General features: G+C 43.8%; 1 protein-coding gene across 1 annotated transcript in view; it reads left to right on the top strand.

The window, feature by feature from the left end:
• The window catches only part of DAZAP2 (DAZ associated protein 2), a 31,973-nt gene extending 11,713 nt beyond the window's left edge, over nt 1–20,260 (top strand). The window contains exons 2-4 of the mRNA XM_068267384.1: nt 10,841–10,962; nt 16,837–17,079; nt 20,045–20,260. Of these exons, the coding sequence (XP_068123485.1) occupies nt 10,841–10,962; nt 16,837–17,079; nt 20,045–20,173 (494 nt within the window). The 3' untranslated portion in view covers nt 20,174–20,260. The remainder of the gene's footprint in view (nt 1–10,840; nt 10,963–16,836; nt 17,080–20,044) is intronic.
• The last annotated feature ends 353 nt before the right edge of the window (nt 20,261–20,613 follow it).

Genomic DNA, 20,613 nt, shown 5'->3' with positions numbered 1-20,613 from the left:
AAAGTGTCCTGGCCCACATTTGAACCCGGAGACCTAGCACTGCAAGACCAAAGTGCTATACACTAAGCCAGGTGCATATGTGCCTATTTTTTAATGTATTTTTTTACACTTAACATTCCCTTAAATTGCAAGAGGCAGAATGCGACACAGCTCTTCAACACTCAGGATATCCAAGTCGTGCATAAGTGTCTTCCGAGCTTTTTTTTTTTTTTAAAGATCCAGAATGCTGCTCTTTTTCACTCCCTTGTTTGTGAAACAGATGGGGCATAGTGTACAGCACTTGGCCTCTGTGTGTGTGTGTGTGTGTGACTGTAAACCTGATTAAGACAGTTTCAGCCTATAGCAAGACTGTCCCGAGTGCAGGAAATGGCCATTGGCTGAACTCTGGACCATGTACTTGAAAAGTGATTTATTCGTCAGCTACGCAGACATGAACAAGCTCTGCACCTGAGTTCCTACACAGATGTAGGAAAACACAAGTGCCAGAGCAGGGGTTTAAAGTATGTAGAACCAAATGACTTTGACCTTTTTAAATGAAATATTTATCCACCAGAAAAAGTCACATGCTCGCATCTGGAGAGGGAAGGCTTGGGATCCTATAGAGCAGGGGTCAGGAACCTTTTTGGTTGAGCGCCATACAATATGTTTCAAACTGGGACAGTGCGCATGTGCAGCAGAGGGCCATGTTGCCATGGTGATGTGTACACAGTTGATTCGGCGGGCAGCGGAAGTGTCAGACACGTCTAAATCTTCTCTTGGGTTTCAGCAACATCAGCAATTGAGAGCCAGAGAGGAGAAATGCCAACTAACAGCTTGTACAATTAGCTAGCTGACTTGGGGGTTGATTCACATTGTAGGATGAGATCCCTGCACTTTGGCCCAATAGGCAGCCTATTAGGCCAATCAAAGTACGGGGATCTCTTCCTATAAAGTCACTGGACCTGACAGGGTCCAGAGTGGGACAATTGGAGCAGCCATTCGTTTTGGGGTACCGTGTGTAAGTTAGTAGTGCATGCTAAAGCAGTAGCGTGCCTACTTTGAAAATTTTACTTGCGCTATCACACCAAGCTGTGCTGCTTGAGCAGTGTAGCTTAGTGAATCTACCCCTCTGATTTGTATGTGAGCCAGATGTAGCCATCAAAAGAGCCATATCTGGCTCCCGAGCCATAGGTTCCCTACCCCTGCTCTAGAGCCTTCCTGGTCCTCACTCGGCCCCTCATTTTAGCACTCTCTCTCCTCCTTTGCAGGTATTCGACCAACTAGTCCAATACGCCTTCTGGGATCCTTAGAAGGCTTTGGAAGCGCTTGTGTCCCCAAGTGTTTCCAAAGAAGAGTAGCTCTGTACCGTGCATGTGTGAATGTGCACTTGCACATATACAGTATGGAGCAGCCTGTCTTTGGAAGCACTCTGGGGGACAAGGGCTTCCAAGGACTCCTAGAGGCAGCAAATTTGAATCGGGGACAGCACTGGAACACAGACACAGGCCTGGTGCACACCAAAAAACGCTAGCAGATCCGCAAAATGCTAGCAGATTTTGAAACGCTTTTTGCTATTTTTCTGTAGCGTTTTGCGGTTTTCTGAAGCGTTTTTGGTGTAGTAGATTTCAGATATTGTTACAGTAAAGCTGTTACTGCACAGCTTCTGTAACAAAAACGCCTGGCAAACCGCTCTGAACTACCGTTTTTCTGAGCGGTTTGCGTTTTTCCTATACTTAACATTGAGGCAGAAACGCATCCACAATCCAAAAAAATGCCTCACCCTGGGAGTATGCGTTTCTGCAAAACGCCTCCCACTCTGGTGTGACGTGTGAACCACCCCATTGAGATACATTTACCAAGCGTATCCGCAGCCGCAAGCAGCTGCAGAAACGCTGAAAAAGCCGCTCGGTGTGCACCAGCCCACAGAGAGAGGACAGGGAAGGCTGTATGGGATCCAGAGCCTTCCCTCTCCATAGGTGTTATTGGTCAGCTTTTAAAGTGGACTTGAACTCTTGCACAGGACAGAATTAAAACCGAGAAATGCACCCTGTATGTATTTAGAGTTTAGCCCAGGCATGGGCAAACTTGGCCCTCCAGCTGTTAAGGAACTACAAGTCCCACAATGCATTGCAGGAGTCTGGCAGCTACGGTCATGACTGATAAGCAACTACAAGTCCCACGATGCATTTGCCTGTATCAGTCATGACTGTGGCCGTCAGACTCCTGCAATGCATTGTGTGACTTGTAGTTCCTTAAAAGCTGGAGGGCCAAGTTTGCCCATGCCTGCTTTAGCCTGTCTAATTTCCCCTCATGTGACTAATAACAAGTTGTAATTTGATCTTGCAGCGGTCAGCTGACTGCCATGGAAAAGCAGATAATTGGTAAACACAGGATGTTAACCATATGTCTGCTTCCATGAAAGCAGGAAGTCGACACGCTGCAAATGTATTGCAGGATTTGTATAAGCTGTAACAAAGAAATAGTTTTTTTTTCTTTAAAGGTTATTATGCTGTTGAGTATCTTTTAGAGCAGAGAGGAAGTTCTGAGTTCATGTCTGCCTTAAAGTAAAAGAGCCTGCATACAGCTTAATTTGATTAGACTATTTCTCAACAGGCTTATGGTTAAGCTTTGATCGTTTTTATTACTGTTTTTCGGTAAGTGATCTGACCTCCTCATAGTGTCAGAGAGACATGGAAGGTTCAAACATCATTTTCTGGAGTGCTTTTGTTTTGGCAAACCTTTATCCCTTTAAGTAATATTCCTGTTATTGGCTGTTTGTCACTTGCAGCTGACAGTGTCATTCGAATGCCAGCTTGGCTTGACCAGACTGGCACCACTTTCCAAGTATGTGGGCTTTAACTACAAGAGAGGCCGGTTATTGCCTGCTTCTGCTTGCTATGCCTTTAGAATTTGTTCAGGAGCCTTTGCACAGGATTAGGCTGTAGTCATTTATTTTCCACCTATGTACCTGTCACCATGTTGTCTCATGTAGCCTTGAATGACCTTCGGATAATACTCTTGAGTAATCACTTGTTAGAATTGTCTCGTACACCATACATAGGGCCATATACAGGCCAATTTTTTTTTCTCATATTCGATTTTAAAAGAAACTAAGCAACCAGGCACAATTTTTTTTTTTCTCTTAAAATGAACCTCCCCATAAGGACAATTTGTAATGGAGTATGTCGTTGAAGAGGTGTGGGCTGCGGCACACAAGAGTCACTGCCAGGAAGTTAAAAATACAGCAGCTGTGGACGATGCCATATGGACTGTGGACCAGAGGAGCAGCGCCCCATAGGTAAGTAGTAAGGCTCACCTAACTTCCCCCCCCCCCCCCCCCCCCCAACAGCAGACTCCATTACGGACCTCCCTTATATGGAGGTTTATTTATTTTGTCCCTGGTGCACCGTTGTCTTTAAAGCGTACCTGTAAGGAAGAAAAGTACTTGCTTCAGTAGAGGACAGCTGCTGGATAATCCAGAACTTTCCCCTGTCCCTTCTTCCTCCACCTATTCTGCGCTGGAACCCTCTGAACCCTTTTTGACAACAGCTTGTCAAAAGGTGTCCACAGCTGCGCTCCAGTCCATTAGCAAGCAGGACACCTCGTCTGCGGAGTAGCACAGAACAGTGCAGCCACTTCTCATTCACGGATGGGAGTGCAGCTGCAAACTTCCAGAGGGTACCAGCTCTGGATCAGTGGTCTCCAGGAGGATGTATAAAGCCTCTGGGAAATCCAAAAGCCTCCCTCTGCCAACTATGTGACTTTCACAGGTTTGCTTCAAGTTTCTAAATTGCGTGCACTAGCAGAAGTACGTCAGTCAGGTTGGAAAATTTCCATCTGTTGTATAATTAACTTTGAGTCCTGTTAGTAGATCATTATTGGATCAGATTTTGAAGCGCGATCACATACACCTACCGTGACTGCAGTTTTCTCCTGTTTGAGCAATGAGTACTACAAAGTTAACCATACATTTACTATGTCTGATAGTGTGATCTATTCATTTTCAGTATATTTATCAAACCAATCGGTTAAACTGAAAATTGAGTGAAATTTGTGTATCGGAGACAGTGGTGTGTGAAACAGCAGCCCGTGTAGAGTATAATAGGAGTAAATATACTACCACACATAGTCACTGCTGTCAGGAGAGCGCGGGGGTGGGGGGGGGGGGGGGGGGGGGTCTGCTGACGGTATAGAAAATGCAGCTCCAACAGATCAGAATGTGAAAATGAATTCATGTCGAAAGCATGTGACACAGCTTACAAACTGTGACGTGCCGGCTTTCAGGCATGTATACTGTAAGATATCCTGTGCTGGGCTTGTTGTTTTAATATCTGTGAATGTAAGCTGCATTGCTTTATCTGTTTAGCACTGCCTTCATAGCAGAGCTTTGTTTTATTATAACCGTTTAACGCTTTTCTTTCTGAAACTGAAGGTTGCAGATTTTTTTGGGCAGCAGCTGACCCTTCTCAATAGGGAATGCAAAAAAAAGCAACCAGGCTGGTATGTTTTAACGGAAAAATGCGCATTACTCCCACATTACTGCGAAAGTCCGTAGGGAAGCATTATGTGCGTTATACCATTTTCTTTTTTCTTTTTCTTTTTTGCATTGCGTGAAAACTTCTGTAACTTTTGCAAGCATGACCCCTCCCCAAGTGTTGCTGAAGTGACCTTTGGACTGTATAAACCCAGCATAATTGAGGTCACCATTTTTGCATCAAAATTAGTATTTTCGCCTGACTCAATATTTTCATGAAAATTTAATTGATTTAATATCAAGATATACATTTTTGTAAAAATATGCTTTTTCATGCCCATACACTTCAGTGCATCTGATGAAAATGTGTTTTCTCATGCCCGTATATTATAGTGTGGAGATGTGAAGTTTTTGCCTCAATTGTGACAAATGGAAAATGACCATATTCGCTCATCACAGTCTAAAACTATGTACCCTTGGTAGATTTTCATTGCGGTCAGTGGTTCCAAAACCGCACCTGACTCCCCTCAACCAGCCCACCAACCTCACTCCCAGCAAAGTGTGGGCAGTTACAGGGCAACTGTAGTGAGAAGAATATGGAGCCTGCCATATTTATTTCCTTTTAAACAATACCAGTTGCCTGGCAGCCCTGTTGATCTATTTGGCTGCAGTAGTGTCTGAATCGCACCAGAAAAAGCATGCAGCTTATCTTGTCAGATCTGACAATGATGTCAAACACCTGATCTGCTGCATGCTTGTTCAGGGTCTATGGCTAAAAGTGTTGGAAACAAAGGATCAGCAAGACTGCCAGGCAGCTGGTATTGTCTAAAAGGAAATAAATATGGCAGCCTCCATATCCCTCTCATTACAGTTGTCCTTTAATCATAACACTCATCTGCCCCCCACAGGAAGGATATATCACAAGCCCTTCTCCCCCATAATGCTAAGTTGCTACCCTTACAGAGAACCCCCCTCTGCAGGCATGCAGAGCAGTGTGCAGCAGAGCAGCCATACCCCATCACAGCGGTCTGCGGGGGATGGCATCTCTATTTTGTTTTATTCCTACAGAGCAGCGCACAGCAGAATGTCACCAGATGAGCCATCCTCTCATTACAGCCATCTGCTATGCTGCAGCGTACTTTGTACGGCTCCTGATGCGTGTCAGCATGAGGATGAAGAAGAGGAGAGGTCAATGCACCTGGTGACACTCTGCTGCATACTGCTCTGTGTGAATGAAAAGAGATAGTCCAGGAGGCCGGATCAGGCATTGGGGACCACTGGTGTAAAGTGTTCAAAAGAAACCTTTTGTGAGGCACTACAGACTAGATGTGTCACTTAGCTTTGATTTAGCGTATGGGTGCAAATTATTGCACGCTGTTGTCCCTCCCTAATATGTTTTTGATTATCCTCTCATGAGTGCTGTCTTGAGATGATGTGGGGAAGACAAATATTGAACTGTAATTTATTTTCCAGAAAATCTAAAGGACAGTACCCAAGCAACCTACCCTTTACTGTATGCTATCCTATTTGTCCATCCATAGGCAGTGGGATGGGTTCTGTCTTTTCAGTTCCTGGAAAATATATTGCTGGTAAATCTAAATTTGCCTTTCATTGAATGTTGCCTTTTTTAAAGTACCGGTAATGCAATTGATAAATAATACATTATTTTAAGTATAATTACCAGTTTCAGGAATGCCAGTTCAATGTCTCACGCCCAAAATGATTTCTTATCTGTTTTAATCACTGAGGTTGCAGAAGGTTATTTACTGTTTAAAGAGAACCAGAGAGGAAGCACCCTCATGTATTTTATTACATTTATCAGTGGGAACATGACAGTAAACACCTACCCTGCTTTTAGTTTCATTCTTTTCTGCTTAGTCTATTAGCAGCTGTGATAAGAATCCCTGACTGGCTCAGTCTAGGTTTGACCTGGAATCATTATAGCTGAGTCACTCTTCTGTGGAGTCTTTTCAAGCCCAAGCCTGCCACCTCCTGGCTCAGATCCTGCTTTGCATACTGAGCGCTATGATGACATGGGAGGGGCTGCTCCTGCTGAGAAAGAATCTCTGAAACAGACAAGTGTGGCTACAATATGATCTGTGTGCTTTGTGTGCACTCTGTCTGCATAGATACTGTTGATGACTGCAGTTTCATTCCTATGAGAGACACTTCCTACAGGCAGCTGCACATCATACCAAAATGAAAGCACACAGATGAAAGGCTGCAGCAGCCTTTCTCATATAGCCTAGATAGCAGCATAGTCTCATATAGCCTAGACAGCACATCCAGAACAACTCATAACCCGGAAGCAGAAGGGATATGAGCCGGCGGCCATATTTGATTTTTTTCCTGGAGCAATAATGGATAAAAAAACACTAAAAAGGCACACCAGAGCGGCAAAATTATCAGGTAGAACATTTATTCTTTACAAGCTATTGACTGATATGTTTATTTTGTGTGAAACGTTCTGGTTCCCTTTTTAAAGCAGTTGTTGTAGTTTTATTAATGGATGGGGGTTATGGTCACGTCTAGGCTAATTGGCTAATTTCATTTTACATCTGATTATTTTATGAAGTATTGTTAAGAAATAAGGCAAGGCTGCATATGATTTACCTGGCCAAGTAAATACCTGCTTAATGTAAACCGTAACCTTATACTAACACATTTTCAAACACTGGTTTCTGTCTTAGATTTGTTAGAAAGGGAACTAAAGGCCTGTACACACGCGTGATTGATGTTGCCCGATGGGGATTGGGTCAAATGCCCCACCACTTTCTGCTTCAATATGACCATTAGGACTACTGGCAAAGCACACACACTGCACAGATTAGCATAGGGAAGCTTGTTAGGTCCATACTTGTTATTGGAGGACATGGCCATGTGGTGATGCATCTGTTGCTACGAGGAGGGGAAGATGTGCGGTGCGCAACAGTATGACCTTCAGGAGGAGTGGAACAATGGACTTGGCTGCTTACTGTTTAAAGTTCTGGCACTCTGATGCATTAAGCAACCTTGTGGACACTTGCAGACACTCTAGTTCCTCAGCAGAGACTGCCTCAACTGGCTACCACCACTGTCGAGAACAGTCTAGTGCAGGCATGGGCAAACTTAGCCCTCCAGCTGTTAAGGAACTAAAAGTCCCACAATGTATTGCAGTAGTCTTACAGCCACAGTCATGACTCATAAAGGCAAATGCATTGTGGGACTTGTAGTTCCTTAACAGCTGGAGGGCCAAGTTTGCATGCACTAACAGAACAGCCTGATTAGAACCTCCGTGTTGGGCTTTAATCACAAATACTGACTTGTATTTCCTGCCCGTTGCTCTCTCCTTATTGGTGGATTCAGTTACAGAATGTTTGATTTGTGCGTGCTATATTCTTTCACTCTAAGGGTTGACTGATTAAACGGTCAATCTACTGGCCATAGGCATAACAAAAGATCTAATGAAAGAATCAAGCTCACGTTTGTTGATATAGCATTTCTGTCTGAATTACCAATCAAGACATGTAGCATAAGGATTGAATGATAACCTGTACGATGCCTTACGGCTCATTTCCACTACACGCGGTGCTGTGAGATTGCCGCACCGCAACAAAACTGCATTCAGTGTTAATCAATGGAACCGTTTCGATGCGGCTAAATTTATGGATAGCATGCTGCAGTTTTCTGCAGTTTGCATGTTGGTCCCATTGAGTTTGTATAGACTGCACCGCGTCGCAACTAGCAGTGTGTGCGGTGTGGCGATCGTAATGCGGCCAGTGGAAACTGGCCCTTAAGCATGTGCTTATTTTTCCCCTGAGAGGATTGGAACACTTGTTACAGTGCTGGGGGACGAGAGTGCTGTATGGGCTGTTTCTGAGGAAAAGGAAGGAGGGATGACGACGCAGCAAAATTGGAAGGGGGGGGGGGGGGGCCTGCGCACCTGCGCACCTGCTGGGTCCTTAGTGTATGTAGGTGCCTTTACTTTAGAGTTAGGGAAGGAGCATGGGATAAGGCTGCCACAGGAAAGTTTGGGAGTTTCGGGATCAGGGTAAGATGTGGTGAGGTAGATACAGGAGTGCAAAACATGTACCCTGATTGAGTTACACTGGGTGTTGTGGGTGTTGAGCTGTTAATCATGTTCTGCCTCCTGCAATTAAGTGGTGGTATTTCAAGACCTGACATGTTTGCTTTAAGCAGTGTTCCCCAACCCTGTCCTCAAGGCCCACCAACCGTGCATGTTTTGTGGAAATCCACAGAGGTGGTTTAATTAGTTCTGCTGAGTCACTAATTACCCCACCTGTACATGCTTGTGGTTTTTGCAAAACATGTACTGTTGGTGGGCCTTGAGGACAGGGTTGGGGAACTCTGCGTAAAGGACGTAGGAAAAGCAGGAGCGACTATGCTCTGGTGTGCAAATTATATAACGCGTAATATGACCCTGGGCTACTCTTGACAGCAGCCAACATGAAAGAGCTGGTTGGTTCACTATCTGAGAGTTAACTGTATCGTCATAAGCCAGGAATGGCCTTCAACTGAACTCTGCACTAGTGAGTGTGCCCAACAGAAATTCTTTCACCTATTTATATTCAGTCTTTGCTGTGCAAACTGTAAACATTCTTTACTTGTAACTTCTAGTATTTCTTATTGTACTTGCAGTGTGCTTGTCCTCAGTTAACACTCACAGGAAGCAGTGGGCAGAGCGCCAGTAGGAAAAGCAGGCAGTGTGCCAGTGAAATATATGCCTGCCTTTACTACTTCCTACCCTCACAAATCTACACACATCTTTGTTTGTGGTTGTGACTGTACAGTAGTCACAAGTGCTGGGACTGCAGAACGATATTACTCTGCTACGTCATACTGCAGAAGCTTCTCTGGCTGCTGGCTTCTCTGGCACTGTAGGTTACATACCCTGAAAAATGACTGTATATTTCAGTTCTGCCCCTTGGCAGAAGGGCTGACTTAGCGTTTCCTGACAATTATTTTTGTGCTGTGTTGCTAACCTGAGATGTTGAAAGACTGCGCCAAGCAACACACGTCCCATCTGGGATTTGCTGAAGAGGAAGCCCTTGGGGCAAAGCTGTTCACGTTTCTATACATGCTGCATTCACTCGCTTCACAACTGCCTTGCATTAATATGCTGTGCAGGTGCCACAGGCAAGATTAAACAGAAATAAGCAGTTGCTGTATTTCTCCTGCTGTGCGCATTGTTATAAAATAATTTGTGTATAGCTTGCCTCTGGATATGCCCATCACATATAGGGTAGATTAGCACTGAGCTTCAGCTGCTCTCAGCTACAATCTGTATAGACTGGTCAAAAACTTGATAGCCTTTTGTCAATGTTGGTGGTCAGTGATTCAAAAAGCATTAAGAAAGAAAAATAACAGCTTCCATACGCCTCTTACCTGAGTTCTCTTTTAAAGACACCACTTTGTTTCTTTTAAAGCAGCAGGGACAGCCATACTATCCCAGGGAAAAAACACATACCATTATATAAGTAGATAAATACTTGTTCTACTTTCATAACATTAGAATTTTATATAGTAAATAAAGAGAACTGTTTCAGGCATTTTCCATTTTTACTATTGAAGCCAAACCCGATGTAATTTCCTCCCTTAGGCCAGAAACCCACTAGGAGTGACTTTTCTGAGCGCTTTGTGATCTCACTTGAACAATGTGATTTTATAAAAATCCCCCATAGCATTGCATCAGCAAGAGCTTTTTCAAATAATAAGAAATCGCTCCTAGTGGGTTTCTAGCCTCAGTTTCTAGAAACTGCATAGATTGTATTTCAGCAACTTCACACTGAATTGCCCTCAGCCAATCGGTGAGGAGCAGGAATGTGGGAGGGGGAGATGACCAGCTTCCCTCTCATTGGCAATGTACCAAATAGAGCCAGGCTGGCTGAAATAATATATATTGCAGCATAAAAATGTATGATTAGATTTTAATGCTTGCAGGGTCAGGTTGCAGACTGCATAATAAAGACAGAGCAGTGCGTAAATAGAAGTTAATTTTATGGCTGACAATCCCGCTTCAAGAAAGCGCCATGTTTCCTTCAGGTGCAGAAAAAACTTTGTTACAATAGAAACCAGACCAAAACAAACAGGATAAACTATCTTTGTTTATAGTTGCCAGCAAGGTGTCAACATTCACTTTTTAAATCTGGGCTTGGAAAATATAACCTCACGCTTGACACAACCCCACTATAATACTTCAATATACTATGAAACTGATCTAGAGTTCAGCATTCATGAAGAAGATGGAGAATGCGTAAGCCAATGGAACCATCCAAATCAATACCTTTTATGCATTTTTTTGACTTAAGTTTTTTTCAATCAGCAGCACTTCTGATTATCACATGTAGTAATCATGACATCATGTTTATCCTTCATTTTCCTCTACAGGACAATACCCTAACGCACCAGCCTATCCTTCCCAGACTCCCAACCCACAGTCTGTCTACCCACCAGCCATGCATCTCCAACAAGCTCCTCCTTATACAGATGCTCCTCCTGCTTACTCTGAGGTAACGTAAAACCATCGCAGAATAAGTCTTATTGCATGTATGGTATGAATGTATGGTACAAATGCTTATGCATGTTTCATTTACATCCCCGATGTCTGTTAAGGTAACCACTAATGATCCAATCTTTTTCATCCAATCTTACCATTTCTATGTAATATAAGGGACTTCCTATAGTATCCATTCAATATATTCACTCAGTTTACTCTTCTACTACAGAGATTTGGAAAGATTGGATGAAAAAGATTGGATCGTTAGTGGCCACCTTTAGTGTCTGTGTCCCTGTTGTGAAAATCTGATTTTACTCCATTTTAGTGAGCCATATCATCAAGACATGAAATCAGGCTGTATCGTTGCTGCTGAAATAATGTAGTACTGATCTCTGGCAGACCTTCAGCTTGTAAAACAAGAGAAGGAGATAACCGAGAGTCCAATATAATGTAGTATATTAGTGCACCAGAGGGGTTCAGAAATTATCAAGAGAAAACATACTCACAGGCCAGGGTTACCTCCAAGGCAGCCACTGTAAAGGCAGATGGGGAGAATAGACCCAAGCCCACTCTGGGTAAGAAGTTGTTCTCTGTAGTGAACAAATGGGTAAGGGCCCTTTTACACTTAATGAGTTGGTGTGCGTTAGTACAAATTAGTATGCGTTGGCATGCGTTTTTTCCATAGTGCATTGTGAAAAATATTTCAGGTAAATGCATGTGGTAGGAACTGTGCCATAGGAAAACATGGGCATTACTTTGAAAATCAGTTTTCTTTCAGTAATAACTGAGAGCAACTGATGAAGTGTAAAAGGGGCCTTACACCCTTCCACCACGGGTGGACAAATGGCAGTAAAGGTGCCCATACATGGTACAATGTTTTTTTTTTTCTATGTAGATACCGTAATTTAGTTCGATTATTCCGTTAGATCGAATATAAAGATATTTCCAGCATGGTGATGAGATTTTTCTTGAAATATGGGATAATCGTTCAAATTTCTTGATCGAAAAAAAAACATTTTCAACTTTCATTCGATCATTTAGATCGAATAAACGGGAAAATCGAACGTTTTTATTGTAAAAGAGGCGCCAACAAGTATGACCTGTATTAAAAGCTGGTTTAAAAAAAAAGAGGCCACAGAGCGCACATTGATCCTCTTACAGATACTCCTATTTTTGCTTGAGAAAGCGGGTCGCAGGCAGGAACAGCTTTTTCCTGCAGGCGTTAACCATGCTTAATGCAGAACCACGCTAGAGCCGCTAGGATTGGAAAGCATTCGGCACAGAACTGTAAATGAACAATTCTCGCCCTGTTCACTGCCACTAGAACTTACATACTGTCCTTGACTTGTAATATATATGTTACGGCCAGAACCCGAAGTCTGGCAACTTTGGGTTCTGGCCATTCAAAATTAGAAGTGGCCATTTCACTGCGGCTAATGTGAGAAATGAATTACATTACCGGCGGCAATGTGAGAAATGAAGCCGTCTCCTCTGCTCTGGCTCCTCCCCTACCCACCTCCTATTCCTCTCCTGGGGGAATGAGCGTGTCCCCGGCTGCCAGAGTTGTTCGTCGCAGGAAGGAAGCAGAGCGGGAAGGCTGCAGACATTGCTTCTGCCAGCACCCGCTGTGCAGGAAGGAACGGCAGAATTCCCTGCCGCAACCAATGACTTTGGGGGCCACACGTGTGTCCCCGGCTTGTAGAGCTGAATAGGAGGTGGGCAGGGGGAGGAGCCAGAGCCGAGGAGCCAACTTCATTTCTCACAATGCCACCTGTAATATAATTCATTTCGCACATTGGCTGCAGTGAGACGACCACTTCTTCTTCTAGTTTAGATCAGCCGGAACCCGAAGTGGCCAGACTTTGGGGTTGTGGCTGTAACATGTATACTGTCTGTCCTTGAATGGTTTTGTGCCTGTTAAGCAACTGCCAAGTCAAATTCCTTGTAAGTGCAAACTGACTTGGCCAAATTGATTCTGATCCTGCAAAACGCAACAATTTGGGGGGGAGGGGTTCAAATGGTAAATTTAAAAAATCCTTTTTAGCTAGCAAGCTTGTAATACATTTTACATTTGTTGGTGCCTCTGCTTTGCAGAAATCCAGCTTGTTCCTTCTGTACTTACTGCTTACTGTAGATCGCATGACCTGATTCATTTCAAACGCCCATGATAGAGTGCACTCGAGGGTCTAGAAGTCCAAAACTGCAAAGTGTGAGGGCTTGTTCACTTCTAGGGCGTTTTCGGGCTTTTTGTCAAGCGCAGGTGACTTTCAAAATCGCCCACAAAAAGCTTGTGCAATGATTCTCAATCAGAAGGTTCATATCTGCGCGTTTCGCCCTGTACCATTTTTGGGGCGATTTTGCTTTAATGGAAGGTATAGGAAGAGCGTTAAACACTCACAAAATCGCTTTATGCGGCGATTTACGTTTGCGGATTTAAGAATAAATACATTGTATTATCTGATGTCAGGAAGTGAAAAAACTGGAATCACTCTGCAAAAGTGCTTTGCACAAAATTGTACCGTGCAGTGGAGTGCCAGGAGGGGAAATAATCTGCGCAAAAAATGAAAATCGCTGCCGTCATCTATTTTTTTTATTTTAAAAGTGAACCAGGCCTAAAGGTGCATATACACCTAATTTGATTAGCCAGTTCTACCGCTTCCGCTTCCATGTAGAATGAGAGCTTGCTTACACCATCTGGAAGTTGTAAATTTGGCCAGTCAAGACTTTGATGTGTGTAACCCACCTTTAGTGTTGAGGGAGCACACTCAGTGGCTGCCAGAGACCGGGATACTGTCATTTCAGTAGCATGGATCCCGTGACCGCCTCCTGCTGGGTGAATGACTATTCTTGTTGGTGTTTGTAGCTGATTCGAAACAACCGAATACTTCCACCTGCTGCTGTTCAGTACCCAAGAAGCAGACAGGGTCAGAAGTTCACTGGGTTAGAAGTCATGTTGCATTTAATGTGGCTCCAATGCTTCATTCTTCCAAACTTGAAGGAGGAAGTATCCGAGTCGCGTGAAACACATTACTCATGCTGAACAGCGGCAGGCGGGAGTATTCAGGTGGTTCGATTCGGCTATCTGGAATTGAACACCAAAACTAGAGACTAGTGCACTGCCTCTTTCCTATTGCCTTGCGGCAGACAGCATGACTGGGTAATATGCATAGGCCCGCCCCCTGCTCAGTGATATGTTCCTTGCTGAACAAGAAATGTCACCGGGATACGCATGTGTGCCATGTTACAACGCACCCCATCGTTTACACTTACTGCATAGCCATATACTTACATTACTGCATAATCTGTGTGGTAGGCACGGATCAGGTGGTAATGCGCACATGCGTAGTTCAGTCTTTTGAGAAAAGAGCAGGATGCTTACTCAGACAGGCACAACTTCACGCGAAGTTGGTGGGTTAGTGGAGCCACCAGTGAGACCACGGAGGGGAACCAGAGGATGCCGAAGGAATTCGGGGGCTGGAAGAAGCCCCAGGTAAGTGTAGATATTTTTTTTTTTTTCCTGCCGCTGTTCAGGGTCCCTTTAGTGTGTTAGACCAGAGGTGAAATTTCATATTAAAGCAGTCCTGCAGTCTCCACTTACAGTACATTATACTGTGTGTAAGATGATTCCTCAGTACTTTCAGTTTCATACAATGTATATAGCATTACGAAAGTAGTTTTGTTTAGCAGTGCTATATTTGTTCAGGAAAGCCCCATATAACAGCAGTCACTGCTGCTGAGGTAATAAAGCTGCCTAGTGTGTGGCCTTACTACTAGACATGGAAGCAGTAACACTTTAAAACTCAAAACAAGTTTTGACACTTTACCAAACCTGAAATACCCGATCCGTTCATTTCGGCGTGCGGCTCTGAGTGCCGAGTTTTGAAACTGGGCACCGTCATAGCAGCAATGCTGTGCTGCGCAGGGCAAGTAGCAGTGATTCGGGGCTCTGGCGGCTGCCTGACCCGAATTACATCTCCCCCGAGTTGCGACAACTTGGAGGGGGAATAGTATTTAACGCCGCCTCGAAGTTTAGTGGCAGCGGGGAAAGCCGACATTCGGCTCTCCCCATGCTGAACATTCAGTTGGCGGCGCCAAAATAATATGTACCCCTGAAATACATTTTTGGATGGGCTCTAGCTTTAATAATGAAAGGGCTATTGATTTTTATTTAGTTCAGTGATGAAAGAATTTAGTTGTTCTGATTACAAGCGTATGAGCTTAGCAGTATAATTTAGCTGCTAACGCCTGTTTATGAATTTACTGGCTGCTGTGTTGAGTTTATTATGTAAAGTGGTTGCTGCATCTCCAGTCAGTATTCATGTGCGTAACACGTGTGTGAGTACATGCAACAGATTTAAATCCTACCCCCCAGTGTGCAGTTTTTGAAGTGGGTAAAAATTGACCCTATTTTAATTGGTCCAGGCCCAAAAACGGAGCACGGATACATTTTTAAAACATATGTGAACCGAGCATTATGCGTATACTTAGCCATACAGTGGAAAAAAAATCCAGGCCGTGCAGGATGTAAAAGGCCACTATTACAATTGTACAGTAATAAACCTTAGTTGCAGTAATTTAAGTCTGTACTCCGTCTTAATTTGTATTTACTGTATTTCAACATTAATACAGTGTTTATGGCAGGTATACAGTGTGGGGTATAGCACTGCTTTAGCTAGGCCTATTTTTAACATTGACTTTCAAGCAACCAGAAACTACGCTTATCCGGCATCAGCCTAACCCAGTTCGTGCCAGATAACGGGGGTTTCACTGTATTTATATGTGAGCAGATTACCCCCCCCCCGAGCAAGGAACTCACCAACTTTCGTTCCACCGCACGCCGCGTCACTTCCTGCAATGCCGCCCTCTGTACTTTATTGGGCGGCATTGCAGGAAGTGACACAACGAGCTGTGGAACAAGAAAATCAGCGAGATCCCTGCTGGAGGGGGCGCGGGGAAGGGGGGGTCACAGGTGACTTCAACCCCCCCCCCCCCCCGCTGCTGCGCCCGTTGCCCCCCTTCCTGCCTGTTATCCCCTTCAGCATGGCGGGCCCCTCCCCACCCACAGAGAAACGCATACTCATCTGAAATGTATGCTGCAAAAGGGCAGCATGGATCCGTTTGCGTTCCGGGTTAGAAAACCGGAGCCCGGAACATGGATTACGTGCATAGTGTCAACCGAGCCTTATGCATCTGCTTTGCATAATGTTTGGTTTGTAAATGTACACGTACCCCTACAAACATGCGCACAACCTTGACACATGCCCACAACCTTGACACATGCCCACCTGCTGTAAATGTATTCACTGTATACTTATGCACTGTATGCACCCGCCTATACAGACATGTGCTGCACAATTTGCCTGCCTCTATATTCCCACATGCTAAACACATAAGCAGAGCATTTACTCACATCCTCTGAACACATACACTGTACATTTACACTTGCACTGTATACACATTCACATTCCAGTTACCCATTAACTGTATACACACAATCCTATACACCTGTAATACTCCCACACAGATACTCGCTGTACAATTTCCTAAACCCCTCTACATTTACCCATGCACTGTATCCTTACACATATTCTCTGCATCTTCTACACACTGTACACTTTCCCACTTCTATCTTCCAACTTGCCCCATGTCGGTAGTTTTTACAGATAACCGAGCTAAAGGTAGGCTTATCTGTAAGCCAGTGGGGACTTTACTCGCCTTATGCTGGTCTCATTGCCCTTTATTCTAGGAATATTTATAGAGGTGCTTGGAATTACTCAGAAACGGCTTAAGTCTACACAAAGGGTAGTTTGCACTGATTTGCTGTTTTCCCCTCTTACTCCATAAGGTGAAGCAGTTTATTAATGAATCTTCTTTTTCTTCTTGCCAGCTGTATCGTTCAGGATATGTCCATCCCCAGGCTGCTAATATGCCAACTCTCTCAGCCCATTACCCCGGAACCTCCATGTACGTGCCAATGCCGCAGACCATGCCAGTTGGACCAATGGGTTCCTCTGTTCCCTTGGCTTATTACCCCATTGGAGCGGTCTACCCCCCTGGCTCCACAGTCCTTGTGGATGGAGGATATGATGCTGGTGCAAGGTTTAGCACTGGCAGTAGTGCATCTGTGCCTGTAAGTATTGTTTCTAATGTATTTATGTGATTTTACTTGGTGGTATAATGCCAGAGAATCTTTCCAAGATCTTAAAGTATCAGTACAGAAAAGTACTGATGGTCACAAATAATTCTGACTTGCAGGAAAATTTGTATGCAGATTGGAATTGGGCCTTGTCCGGTTCCTATCCTGCTGAAAGTGAAAATCATTTCTAAGCTGCAGACAGTTCACATGTAATTTGCATTCAAGCCAGAATTATTTTTGACCATCTGTAGATTCTCTTGCCAACCTTAATGCGATTAGAGCTTGCTTTCTTCAGTTTTGTGGTTGGTGATCCAGTAATAATGATGCTGCAGACCAGCCAGCTAATGTGCTGCAATAAGATGTTGGCGGATCCCAGCACATGCGCTGTTACATAATTGTAATGCCAGCAGCTGTCTGAACACTGGCACCTTTACAGTGAAGCAGGTCATTTTGAACACCGGCGTTGCTTCAGTCAAATTGGCACTGCATAATTGAGCACTCATTAGGTAAAAGAGGCGCCCTGGTGTATGATAAAAACGTTTAAAAACAGTTTAAAATCGATAAGGAAATGAGGTAGCTTACCTCAATGATGAAAAATCTTTGTGGTACAAAAGATTTTTAGTGATAGTACAGGCAACGCGTTTCGCGGGTCTGAGCCTGCTTCATCAGGCCAATAACAGTGCCTACGTTTACAGAAGGAAAGGGAAACTCCTCAATACACTGATACCTTCATGTAATATGCATACAAATATAATAAAACCATATGATCATTGTTATTGCATAGCTAAATCAATTGCAAATATGTTATTATAAATTTCATACGTTTGTTGTTGGGGATCACTACTTTTAGTGAATTATAAATAGTAGTGTTTATTAGTATGTGCTTATATTAGATGTAGAGGGTATTTTTATTAATATTTACTTTAATAAGGCTGCTGGTATTTATATGCCATTGAGTATGTATCATAAATATATAAATAATTGGATAAATAAAGAAATGAAATAGGTAGGTGTTGTTAGAAACCATATTCTTAGGGCTTGATTCACAAAGCGGTGCTAACCTAGGTAGCACGCCTAAACATTTTTAGGCGTGATAAGCATTGCACTAAGTAGGTTAGCACCGCTTTGAGGGGAAAACTCGCGCGCAAAGTCCGGTGCGCGCGAAACGTCGCATAGGGTTTAATGGCGTTGCGTGCGTAAAATTTTACGCGCAAAACTTTGTGCGCAAGTTTTTATTTTATCACGCCTAAACTATGTTTAGGCGTGATAATGGGCTTTTCACCAGCGTGCTAACAGTTAGCATGGCTTTGTGAATGAGAGAGAGAGAGAATCTCTTTCTATCTCTATCATCTGTATGCAGATGATATCCAGATCTACAATCCCACCCCCCTGACATATCCACCACTACCATGGACAAGGTCTCCTCCTGCCTATTGGCCATCTCCTCCTGGATGTCCGCTAGGTTCCTGAAACTAAATCTAGACAAAACGGAATTTATGATCTTCCCACCCTGGCCATCCATGAACCTCCCAGATGTGAATGTCACTGTTAACCACACTACCATATTCGCCTTACCTCTCAAGCCCGCTGTCTGGGTGTCACCCTGGACTCCGAACTCTCCTTCACTCCCCACATCCAAAACCTCACAAAGTCCTGCAACTTCCACCTTCGTAACATCTGTAAGATTCGCCCTTTCCACCACCAAACTCCTCATCCATGCCCTCATAAGTTCCCGCTTTGACTACTGCAATGCCCTTCTGTCTGGTCTCCCTGTGACCCGAACAGCCCCACTGCAGTCCATCATGAATGCGGCAACCAAAATTATCCACTGCTCCTATTGCTCCACCACGGCGGATCCCCTCCTTGAATCCCTCAACTGGCTTCCTATCCAGTCCAGAATCCGATTCAAGATACTGTGTCTGACCTACAAATCTGTCCACAAAACCTGTCCAACCTACATTTCCGATCCTAGGCTCAACACACACCATACAATCTTGGTTGTTCAATCTTACCACTTTCATGTAGTAGAAGAGCTTATCCATTTATTCATTCAAGGTATTTTCAATCTGTTGGCCATTATACTACATAGATTTGGTAAATCTGTACAACCAAGATTGTATGGTGTGTGTTGAGCATAACTTAGAGGTACACACCTAGCCGCTCACTCCGCTCTTCCAATGAACTTTGCCTGACCGCCCCCCGCATCACCCAATCCCATGCACGCCTCCAGGACTTCTCAAGAGCTGCTCCAACACTGGAACTCCCTACCTCCACCCATCAGGGCAGCCCCCTCCTTCAACATCTTCAAGAAGCCCTCAAAACTCACCTTTTCACTCTGGCCTACTACCCCTCACAAGTGCTCTAAACCCACAGCTGAACTCTGGTCCCCTACCTTTCGTGTCCCTACCTCTCCCTCTAGATTGTAAGCCTTTGGGAAGGGTTCTCCTCCTTTTGTGTCCTACCTGATCATGCACCTCCATTACTGTGAACCCATGCTATGCAGCTGAGTGAACCTAACTTGTCTAATCTCCATGCTCCCCTCCAGTGACTGACTAAGCATTACCTTGTACGCCTACTGTGCTGCATGGTCTGGTCTTTCTTGTATTCCTGTATTGTCGTATTGCTGTATGTAACACCTAAATATTGTATCTATCTACATTATTGTTATTAATACAAACCTATGTCAAAAATACATGTGTGTCATAGGATGGCATATGATAAACAGAAAAAAGAAAAACTGATAAGGGCTAATAGAATAAAATCTTAATATATAGATAAATAAAAAAATAAAATACAAATATTATGCAGAAAAGGCTTGGTCAGCTACATGATCCCATGTAGCTGGCCAAGTTGTTTCTGCATAATAATTGTATAGATTTATTATATATTTAACTGTAGAAAATTTGAGTTAATGTAAGCCTGTTGTGCAGCATTTCCACGTATTTCTTGTTTCTTTCAGCCACCACCTCCAGGTTGCCCTCCAAACGCAGCTCAGCTGGCCGCCATGCAAGGTGCCAACGTCGTAGTCACACAGAGAAAAGGCAATTACTTCATGGGAGGCTCGGATGGCGGTTACACCATGTGGTGAGGAGGATCCGGAGGCGAGGAAGGGGGACAAAAAGCAGCAAAACAAAAAATATATATAAAAATAAAACTGGCTCTTTTATACAAGGAATGACATCTCACTGCGTGAGCACTTCCCACAATGTTCTGCTTTAGGATATTAACCCAGAATAGAATGCAGGAGTACAGGTAAAAGTGGGATTTCTGCTCTGCGTTGTCAGTACCCCTGTCGTAGGAAATGAGGAAAAGTCCTTTAAAAAGGAAAAAAAAACCATATAAATATACAAGAAAGCTTAGCATCCCCTTTATACCAGTTCCTGCTTCCTACATATAACTTCATCTTTTTATTATAAGTAAACAGGTGTTCTTCAAGGTAACCTGAAGTCTTGTAAGATTGGTGATTCAGGCTGTTTCATGGGACATTTATAGTGACAAAAACGTGGGTGAAATTTCTAATGATGTGCA

Source organism: Hyperolius riggenbachi, chromosome 2 (genome assembly GCF_040937935.1).
Source record: "Hyperolius riggenbachi isolate aHypRig1 chromosome 2, aHypRig1.pri, whole genome shotgun sequence".
In the NCBI taxonomy this organism is placed as follows: domain Eukaryota; kingdom Metazoa; phylum Chordata; class Amphibia; order Anura; family Hyperoliidae; genus Hyperolius; species Hyperolius riggenbachi.
Note: the sequence above shows the minus strand (reverse complement) of the source record. Positions and strands in the feature narration are given on the sequence as shown.